We start from the raw sequence: 11,463 nt of genomic DNA on the forward strand, positions 1-11,463 counted from the left end.
TCAAATCCTTACGCTTGTCCATTTTTCCTGCTTCTAACACATCAACTTTGAGGACAAAATGTTCACTTGCTGCCTGATATATCCCACCCACTAACAGGTGCCATGATGAGGAGATCATCAGTCTTATTCACGTCACCTGGCACTGGTCATAATGTTATGGCTGATCGGTGTATATAACATAATATATCACTGTATCTGTAATATCAACAACAGTATACTTATACTATAAGTGCCATTGCATACTATAAAAAATATATTTGTGCCATCTTTTTTAACTATACAGAGGAGAAATAGGAGGACAGATCTGTGGTTATAAAATGGTTGATTCAACCCAATTTTTTTTTTCACTTGTTCTTTCAATTATTTGTAGTAGAACTGTCAAAAAAGAGAGAAAGAAATAAGGTATTTTGTTTTATTTATAGTTCCTTACACTCCAGTCCACTCCACTGAAATTTGTGAATAAAATATTTATTTAAAAGAAATTCATGTACTTTATTTGAGTCTGGGGAATACACTGAGGCACGTTTAGATATACAGTAGTAGATTCCAGAAATCGGAAAAAAAGAGTTAAAATAGAAATTATTTTTAATACAAAAAACAGTACATGGTTTATTTCCATTAAATGCCAACAAGTACAAAATACTACAAAATAAAGCTGCCACAAAACAATTACTTTTCACCACAAACATCCTTCCAAATAAAGATACAAGATTTTTTAGTTTTCTTTGATATCAATTATGGTTAAAGACTGATCAATTAAAAGGACATATAAGGAATAAAAAAATAGTTCTTCTATACCTTTACTCTAACGCATTAATCAGGTATCCTACTGCATGTACATTGGCATCCTTTTCCTAATAAATATATTTATCTTAGATGGGGATGTCCATATCTGTGATTCTTTGCAAGAGCTTTTGGCTCAGAGGAAATGGGATACACCCTCTGAAGTCTGCGAAGTGGACCTGGTGGACCTCGATGGCGTTCCACGCTCTGTCATCCGTTTCCTGTGGATCATGTTGAAGAACCTCATCCTGAACTTCTCTCCCACAAAGGCATACAGCAGCGGGTTGACAGAGCAGTGCATCAGCCCCAGGCTCTGCGTGATAAACATGGCTATGGTTACACCATTTGTAGCTGCGCAGTTGTTTTTCACCAAGTCGGCTCTCATGAGCGTATCGACCATGGTGGCCAAGTTGAAGGGTGTCCAGCACAGTAAGAACGCCACCATCACAGCTGCAATCACTTTCATGGCTTTCTGCCGCTGAAAACCTCTGGTCCGCAGCAGCCTGGCCACCGTCACTCCGTAGCACGTCAGCATGACGCACAGAGGTAGCAGGAAGCCCAGAAGGTGCCTCATTACACGAATTGCTATTCTCCACTTGTCTGCAGTGTCAATTTCGAACGTTTCAGTGCAAATGAGCATGTCTTGGTATTCGTTGTAATAGACTCCGTTGTTCAAGGCAGGAAGGGAAAGTAGGATACCCAAAACCCAGACCACGAAGCAAACAACCCAGCTACAAAAGATCCTTTGGACCCTCCGGGTCTCCATAGCTCGCACAATCACCATGTAGCGATCCACACTAATGCAGACCAAAAACAGGATGCTGGTGTAGAAGTTGGCTTCTTGAACTAAGTTCACAAGCATGCACATGACGTTACCGAAGATCCACCCGGCGACAACGGAGATGGAGAAGAAGGGGAGGGTGAGGGCCATCAGCATGTCTGCGATCACCAGGTGGAACAGGTAGATGTCAGACGGAGACAGAACGCGCCAGTTCGAATGGATCACCAGCCCTACAATCACGTTGCCAGGAATGGCAATTAGGAAGATGTGCGCTAATAAAATGCACACGGCAATGTTGATGGGCAGTGATATGGTGGGCTCCTGGCATGCTATGGTCGTCTCATCTAGAGTGTAGCTGGTGTTCAGGATGCTGCTGTTGAATTCCTGGTCGTAAAACTCAGAGAAATCCGGCAGAAGAATTGATTTGTTCGGATCTAAGAGAAAAATGGAAAAGACGGCGTCTACAGATTAGGTTTTGGGGATGACTTCATCTTTTTTGCTAAATCAGTCCCTCAGGATTTTTCAAGCACTTTTGCCTGCAATAGTCACCAGTTCACTTGGTATCCATGGTGACCGCACTTCCAAGGACTTGCTAACACAATGACTGTACCATTATATACCATTTCGTACTGTTTTAGTGCTGTTCCTAATGTCATCACTGATACTTCACTCTCTAGCGTTGCTCAGAAGAAAATGGGAAGAACGAGTTCCTCCTTTGAGTCTGGTTCCTTGTCAAGGTTTTTTCGTCACTTTGTTCACCTCATGATTTGCTCATTAGTCTGAATAAATCTAAATCTGGATTTCAGGTTATCTTGAATCACTGCTGAGAAAATGGCTTTAGGTATGATGTAGCTTAGATATTTTGTGCTGGACAAGGACAGCTTTTTTGTCTTAGTTCAATTCAAGTGAAATTTTGGTCGAAACAGAAGAATAAACCAACATAATGTTTCTTAGTGACATCTTATCCACTACAAGCCAGCTCTAATGTGCCTCTTTGGAAATGTACTGCGGATTTTCTCTTAGCTGGTGTTACCTTGCAATTCACTGGCTATTATCTACATGGTATATGATTTAGAGTACATCATTAAACCATTTAGTGAGAGCTTGTCCATTGTGGATGCTGACATTATGATCTTTAAGGCCTCCATTATGTTTTTATACTAAAAAAATAACCTATTACTTGGTATTTTCCATTCTTTAATGACACACAAACACTGAAATATAACATTGTTTTGGAAAATGAATGCAAGCTAATTCTGCTTTTAGCTTGTTCCCTTTCTTCTGATACAGTAATGCAACTTAGATCCAAGAAAATATTTAAGCTAAAACCCTAGCCTTTAGACATAAGACTTAAATGCTATTTGTTGTTTTGCACAATATATAAGAGCCAAAATATAAGCACTCTCTTACCGGTCATTGTGACTTCCTTTCCCAACAATTCAGACTGTGTAAAGTTCAGAAGAGATGTAGACGAGTGTGAGGACAGCATTGAAGAGACGCACGGCCATTGGGATGTGATGTTACATCCTGTTTACCCAATCCCAAAATCTGGGGCTCAAAAAGTACCAAACAGTAGTTTCCAGAAGTTTCCTTCACTCTATATAAACCTCTATGTAAACAATAATACATTAAACATTTTTTTTTACATTTCTTAATACTAATAGTTTCTTCTGTTAAAAAAAGTTGTTCAATCTCAGTGTGGTGGAACGCTATAGGAAGAGCTCTATCGGAAGAAGTCGATGATGTTGAAGGATGTTGCATTTATGTCAACAAAAAAAAAAGCAGAAGATCACGGTGATGGTGGTGATGATGAGCTCCAGCTGGGGAAGTTTTAACACTCATTCAGTCACAAGACTTACACTCGTGTCCAACTTGGGGTATCAATATGACCATAACACGCAGCCACAAAACATCAGCATGTGATTTCTAAAATGAAACTAAATGTGTAAACTATGGAGCAAAACAAAGAGCTGCTTGGTAGAGGTTTGTTTTATAGCAACCGACATTTAGCTTTTGTTAAAACACATTCAGGAGCAGTGCATGAATGTTTAATAGAGGGATAATGGAGGGTCTATGGGTTAGGGGTTATATGAAAACATGTGAGATGAAGGTAAATATGAAGTTTTCACAGTAAAAGAAAGAAAAGAAAAAATATTCAGTGTAGTTTACATAAAAATTATAGCATCTCTCAACATAATTGGGATAAATTGCTTAAATAAGTTTTTGTTTTCTTGATTGAATTTAAACAACCACGAAGAAATTGAATAATGGGTACTACTCATAAATGTAACCAATTAAGAAGTATATTGTTGGATAGTACTGCAAGTTTGAGGTGTAAAGAGTAAACAAAAATGGAGACAGGACAGTCCCCTGAGGTGCTCCTCTGTTACTGACTACTGTGTCAGACAGGGAGGCGCCCAATCGCACAAACTGGGGCTTATCTAACAGGTAGCCAGCAATCCAGGAGATGTTGGATGAGGTGTACTTCAGGATACCATACAGCTGAGTAGAGCAGGACTTAAGAACCCTGGGGCTAATATGATCAGGGCCTACAGCTTGGATAGTGCAGTTTTAATGCTCTTGTTACAAATGTTCAGTGTCGGGGGTTCGAGTCTCATCTCAGGTATGAGCTTGATATTTATTAAGGTTTTATTAAGGGCTTTGAAAATACCTGATCAAATCATCTTCTTCTTCTGTGGGCTTTTCCCTTCAGAGGTCTCCACAGCGAATCATCTCTCTCCACCTATCCCTATCTTCTGCATCCTCAACACTTGCACCCACTAGCTTCATATCCTCATTTATTCCATCCATATACCTCCTCTTTGGCCTTCCTCTTTGCCTCCTGCCTGGCAGCTCCATGTCCAACATTCTCCTACTAATATACTCACTCTCCCTCCTCTGAACATGTCCAAACCATCTTAATCTGTCCTCCCTAACTTTGTCCCCCAAACGTCCAACATGAGCTGTCCCTCTGATGTACTCGTTCCTAATCCTGTCCAACTGTCACTCCCAAAGACCTGATCAAATCATATTGGGGGTAAAAAACTAATTATGGTAATGTAAAGTCATGTTGTATTGTGTTTACATGCGAGAGATGAAAGAGGAAACATGTTTGACCTCTTGAGGTTGTCTGTATTTCTCCTAACATTATCTTGGAGGTTATTACGTAATATTATCAGTATTGGAATAGACGTGTTTTACTGGTGCAATACAGTCTTCCCATGGAACAAACCCATATGTCAGCCAAGTGAATGCTTTTAATTTGCTTGAAATATGCGATAATTAAATTGATATATTTATATAACCTGTTAGGAAGCACTATGTACACTTTTTTGCAAGTTTCTAAAAGAGTCATGAAGGTCTTGTTAGTTAAAAACCAAATGAATAATCAAGATAAGGATAAAATGAGAGAAATTATCCTGAAGATTTGAGCCGTAATGATACATAACTTACTCTTTCACATAAAGGCAGTTGTTTAAAACCTCTAACGTCACCTCCGAAAAACTTGACATCAGCTTTCAGAAAGAGAAAACAGAACAAAAAAAAACTCTTGCCCAATGTTTGGGATACTCAAATTACATATTCATTGTGATAGCCACGTGTGGCCAAGAGTGTCTTTGTGTGGGAGAGACATACACTCTTTCCCCTGTCAATCACTGTGACACCAGCCAATCATAGTCACCTGTGAGTTTATGACCTGTATGGGGAAAAGGGCACCAGCTAATCACTTATTAGCTGTCATATGATGAGTATTGTGTCATAACTGGCAGGTGAACAAATGTATAATATATATATATATTATAAAATAATATATATATATATATATATATATATATATATATATTGCCAAAAGTATTCGCTCACCCATCCAAATAATCAGAATCAGGTGTTCCAATCACTTCCATGGCCACAGGTGTATAAAATCAAGCACCTAGGCATGCAGACTGTTTTTACAAACATTTGTGAAAGAATGGGTCGCTCTCAGGAGCTCAGTGAATTCCAGTGTGGAACTGTGATAGGATGCCACCTGTGCAACAAATCCAGTCGTGAAATTTCCTCGCTCCTAAATATTCCACAGTCAACTGTCAGCTGTATTATAAGAACATGGAAGTGTTTGGGAACGACAGCAACTCAGCCACGAAGTGGTAGGCCACGTAAACTGACGGAGCGGGGTCAGCGGATGCTGAGGCGCATAGTGCGAAGAGGTCGCCAACTTTCTGCAGAGTCAATCGCTACAGACCTCCAAACTTCATGTGGCCTTCAGATTAGCTCAAGAACAGTGCGCAGAGAGCTTCATGGAATGGGTTTCCATGGCCGAGCAGCTGCATCCAAGCCATACATCACCAAGTGCAATGCAAAGCGTCGGATGCAGTGGTGTAAAGCACGCCGCCACTGGACTCTAGAGCAGTGGAGACGCGTTCTCTGGAGTGACGAATCGCGCTTCTCCATCTGGCAATCTGATGGACGAGTCTGGGTTTGGCGGTTGCCAGGAGAACGGTACTTGTCTGACTGCATTGTGCCAAGTGTAAAGTTTGGTGGAGGGGGGATTATGGTGTGGGGTTGTTTTTCAGGAGCTGGGCTTGGCCCCTTAGTTCCAGTGAAAGGAACTCTGAATGCTTCAGCATACCAAGACATTTTGGACAATTCCATGCTCCCAACTTTGTGGGAACAGTTTGGAGCTGGCCCCTTCCTCTTCCAACATGACTGTGCACCAGTGCACAAAGCAAGGTCCATAAAGACATGGATGACAGAGTCTGGTGTGGAGGAACTTGACTGGCCTGCACAGAGTCCTGACCTCAACCCGATAGAACACCTTTGGGATGAATTAGAGCAGAGACTGAGAGCCAGACCTTCTCGTCCAACATCAGTGTGTGACCTCACAAATGCGCTTCTGGAAGAATGGTCAAAAATTCCCATAAACACACTCCTAAACCTTGTGGACAGCCTTCCCAGAAGAGTTGAAGCTGTTATAGCTGCAAAGGGTGGACTGACGTCATATTGAACCCTATGGATTAGGAATGGGATGTCACTTAAGTTCATATGCGAGTCAAGGCAGGTGAGCGAATACTTTTGGCAATATAGTGTATATATATATATATATATACACACATGCATACAACATTTACATATACACATATTACATATCTATTATTATGACTTATTATGAAATAAAATAATAAAAGAAGAAGCTGAAAAGTTTTTGTTTGTCATGAACACAGGCTCCATCCTCCAGCTGAGGGATAAGAGTGTATAGAGAAAGCATGTCATGAAACCTTTCTCGAAATATGGAAACAATGTGTTGAAATGGACCCATGCACGAAGACACGTTATGTAAAACTACCACTGCCACAGTGTTTTAATCAAATAAGGAAATTGGGTAACATGTTTTTCTGTCACTTTGTAAATCCCACGATAACAGGGCCACTTTCATTTGCATTACAGTTAAAGACCCAGTAAAAAGGAACAAAGACTGGAGCTCACTGCTGCCCAAAATCATTATTAAACGAACTGTTAGAAATGTTGTGGTTGGCACAATGAATCAAACTGTACTTCATGTTTGGCTTAATGTGATTTGAATGCCATTGAGAGATTTTTATTACACTGAGAATCCCTTTGTCTTTAATATACACACCTTAGAAGGGTTCTTCTTATCAAGAGATTAATCCTAATGCTTCTTTTCTTCTGTACACACTACCTCTAAGTATACAGAAACGTGGTATGAACTTCCACTGTCATGCTTTATGTTTCAGCAAAGACAGATGATAGACACCAGATGAATAAAGTTGAGTAATGTTTGTGACAGCGAGGGCATGGTTGAGCGTCAGGTGTGGATAGAGAGGTGGTAACACATGTGGTTTTATTATTGCTTGTGTCTTAGACCGATTTTACCTATGGGTGAAAGAGAGAGAGAGAGAGAGAGAGAGAGAGAGAGAGAGAGAGAAAGAGAGAGTGGGGGAGAGAGAGCAAGCCAAAAGATTAATGGAATTGATAGAAGGAATTGCACTACATGTGTATTTTTTGTGCTATATTGGTATATATGTTACATACCACTATATATGTAACATTCTATGTTCATAGTCATCATTCCACACAGATCTAATCACTCTATTCAGATACTATCTTTACTGTCTATATTTTATATATTTATTTCCCTATTTTACAATTTTTCCCCATATTTTCCCTATATTGATCTTAATGTATCTTATTTATATCTTAATTTTATCACTTTATATTAGTGTTCACTGGCTCTATTTACTATATTATGGACAGTCAGAAAAAGAATTTCACTTCACGCTATACTGTGTATGTGAGAAATATCACTGGATTTTGTCACCTCGAGATTGGATTATTATAATGTCTTACTGTCTGGATGTTCCGCTTAGTCCCTAATGCAGCAGCTAATACTGACGATATGACCACATCATCCCACACTACATTAATGACCAATAAAGCACTGGTGTCTTTAATGATACGCTACACCTGCTTTGATTAATAGATGCAGGGTCTTTGTTGGTACCTAGAATATTGTTGGCTAAAGCAAGGCGCAGAACAGAGTTCCAGTTAATGTTCAGGAGTCGAAATCAGCTGTGACTAGTCAAGCCTTTTGTTAATAGATTTTCATCGAGCTTTTTTCTCACCGCTGGCTTGTTCATTGTCGTAATAATGAGATGTTTTCTTTTAGTACTGAGATGTTTTTTGTGCTTTAATAGAAGAAACATTGTGGATTTTTCACCAGCAGGTGGTGCACTACTCTAGTGCTGTGAAATACAGATGGGGCGTTTTCCTGTATAATTATTACAGGGAAGAGAAAAGAAAGACATAAGAGATTTATACTGATATTAAACCTCATGTCTGAGCTTATTCTATCCTCTTTGGGCTTTTTTTTTTAAATAATAAACTATTTTAAACCAATGTGTTTATGTTGTACATGACTTTAATTGTAAAATAGGTGTGTAAGACAATAATTAACGTTTGTTGACATTTGGCCGTGATCAAATTTGATGTGGCTTAAGGCTCTCAGGCTTGATATGCAGTCATAATGTTCATAATGTAAATACTATAAAACAAAAGATTTTATTAGCTGCTTTGCTGTATACAGGTCATCTTTTTGTAGGCGTGGCTCCTATTGTACTAGCCACTTTTGGGTCACAACCTGCTTGCCATTGCAAATCCCTTATCTGTCTAATCATATATTTTGGCCAGAAATAATCCCTGATATCTGTGGAGATCACACAGCGGCTTCACTCTCTCATGACGCTAAAATGCACACGAAGTACGGTGTGGCCTTTGGCTGTTTTGTAAAAGAATGAGTCAAGGTGTTTCCAACGAAAAAGCTCAATCACAGATGGACGGAGTGATAATGCGCAAAGCCGAAGAGGCAAATCTGGGTTAGTTGAGGGGTTGTTATGTTAGTTGTGAAAGAATTAAGAGCTAATGAACTAAATGGCGGATATATTGCAACGGTTTTATCAGTAACTATAGCCAGAAAGTATATCAGTATATTAGTAAAACTCTTCAATCTGTGAGATACAGTAGATGCGTAGCTGGTGCTTTGGAATCAGTTTAACGTTATTCAGCAGGATATGGAGTGCAAGCAGGTTTGCCTCGGAAATGTCAGGAATAGAGACAATCTCAAAACCCCCCCTGGACAGGTAGGAACATGTTTGCTCTTCAGGGGAAAGTGGGGAGAGGAATTCTGATAAAATCAATGCCAAACAAAGGACCACTATCAGCTCAAGGTGGTGTTGAAAGTCACACACTGACAACCAAATATTACACTGTTAACTCTTACAGTCTTGGCTTGAAAAGATAAATAATTCAACACAGGTTTTGTTTGTTACTTGATACATTGATATTATAGCTCAGGTTTATTGACAAAAAAGGAGCCTTGCTTATTAAGCTCCAGATAAACAGTTAACATGACTGTGCATGCTTAGTTCATGGCTATATATAAGACTTACTTGGAGCTTATGTTTTGTTTTGTTTAATAGTTAATAGCAATGTTTGAATCTAGGAACCGCATGAGATTGCTTAAAGACTATACTGCCAGAATAACCTCTCATATCCATCCATCCATTGTCTATACCCGCTTTATTCCTAATTAGGGTCACGGGGATCTGCTGGAGCCTATCCCAGCACACATTGGGCAAAAGGTAGGGGCACACCCTGGACAGGTCACCAGTCCATCACAGGGCCATACATCTAGATGAACATCCACACACACCTATGGGCAATTTAGAATTACCAGTCAGCCTAACCAGAGTACCTGGCATAAACCCACACAAGCACAGGGCGAACATGCAAACTCAACACAGAAAGGCTGTTCGAACCCGGGACCATCTTAGTGTGAACTCAGGATTCAAACCCAGGACTTTCTTGCTGTGAACTCAGGATTCAAACCCAGGACCTTCTTGCTGTGAGGCAGCAGTGCTAACCACTAAGCCACCATGCTGCCCTGACCGTGCATATATATATATATATATATATTTTTTTTTAAATGTTTCAATACACATTATCAATGAAATATGTAAATATTTTGATAAAATCTAAGTACAATTTTCTATTTAATTGTTTGTCTTCGTTTTGGAAATTTGTTCTTTATTAATTGATTGATCTGACTAGTTGTCATAATGTTCTTCAGCAAAAAAACTAGCTGAACAGTTCTCGAGTTGTCAGGCTGTTTTCAGGAAGTCTTATGAGAAAATACAGAGAATTGAACAGCTGACCAGACCAACATCTAAGACTGCTTCAGTTCAGTGCAAAACAGGTCATTTCAGCTCTCTTTACAGCAGAGGTGTTTAGCTGATGGGAATTTCTGTTCTGTGTATACATTGCTGAGCTCATCAGCTGACGAACGGCTGTACTTCCTCTATTTTGAAAACCACCAGCTACACTGCTATGAATGTCTGTGAAAACTCTTCCCTTTCTTAGGGAGCTGTGTTCAGGTAAATAATTGACATAAATGCATCTGATTACACAGAAATGCAAGATATACAGAAGGATATAGCATGCGTCATATGGCCAATGTTGAATTGATGCATTTAGGCTGTTTTTATACACATGAGAAAAGATTTGGAAAGATCCGAACCCTAATCTACCCCAAACTCGACTGCTGCTGATGGACTTGTCTCTAGGTTCAGAAATTCAATAGAGTCTATTAGGGGAAAAAGAGAATAGAATAATACTACTGTACTGTTTACTATGTGACATGGAGCTGGACATGGCACACTGGTGTCAAAGATCTATCCCTTGGCCAATTTACTAAATAGATGAATAATCTCTTTAGGCAGTGATAGATAGATAGATAGATAGATAGATAGATAGATAGATAGATAGATAGATAGATAGATAGATAGATAGATAGATAGATAGATAGATAGATAGATAGATAGATAGATATAGGCAGTGGTCGGTAGATAAATGATTACTCAGCTGTTTGACAGCTGAGGAAGATTTGACAAGGGCCAAATTGTGATGGCTAGACAACTGGATCAGAGCCTCTCCAAAACTGCAGCTCTTGTGGGGTGTTCCCGGTCTGCAGTGGTCAGTATCTATCAAAAGTGGTCCAAGAAAGGAACAGTGGCGAACCGGTGACAGGGTCATGGGCTCACTGATGTACGTGGGGAGTGAAGGCTGGCCCGTGTGATCCGATCCAACAGATGAGCTACTGTTGCTCAAACTGCTGAAGAAGTTAATGCTGGTTCTGATAGAAAGGTTTCAGAATACACAGTGCAGGACGGGTCAGGGCTGTTTTAGCAGCAAAAGGAGAACCAACACCATATTAGGCAAGTGGTCATAATGTTATGCCTGGTCAGTGTAGATGAACAAGGGGAGCGTTGAAAAACAGTTTGTGACATGAGCCCACATAAAATAATTACCTCAAGCAGTTTTAGTTTAGT

At 39.7% G+C, this 11,463-nt stretch overlaps 1 protein-coding gene across 1 annotated transcript; it reads right to left on the bottom strand.

The window, feature by feature from the left end:
• Positions 1-447: 447 nt before the first annotated feature.
• On the bottom strand, positions 448-3,313 carry LOC131354035 (C-X-C chemokine receptor type 1). The gene is made up of 2 exons (XM_058391257.1): positions 2,975-3,313; positions 448-1,998 (listed from the first exon to the last, which is right to left on the bottom strand). Exons 1-2 carry the CDS (start codon positions 3,051-3,053, stop codon positions 920-922), a joined length of 1,158 nt encoding a protein of 385 aa, XP_058247240.1. The 5' UTR covers positions 3,054-3,313; the 3' UTR covers positions 448-919.
• Between the last annotated feature and the right edge of the window lie 8,150 nt (positions 3,314-11,463).

This window comes from Hemibagrus wyckioides, linkage group LG06 (assembly GCF_019097595.1).
Source record: "Hemibagrus wyckioides isolate EC202008001 linkage group LG06, SWU_Hwy_1.0, whole genome shotgun sequence".
Lineage (NCBI taxonomy): Eukaryota > Metazoa > Chordata > Actinopteri > Siluriformes > Bagridae > Hemibagrus > Hemibagrus wyckioides.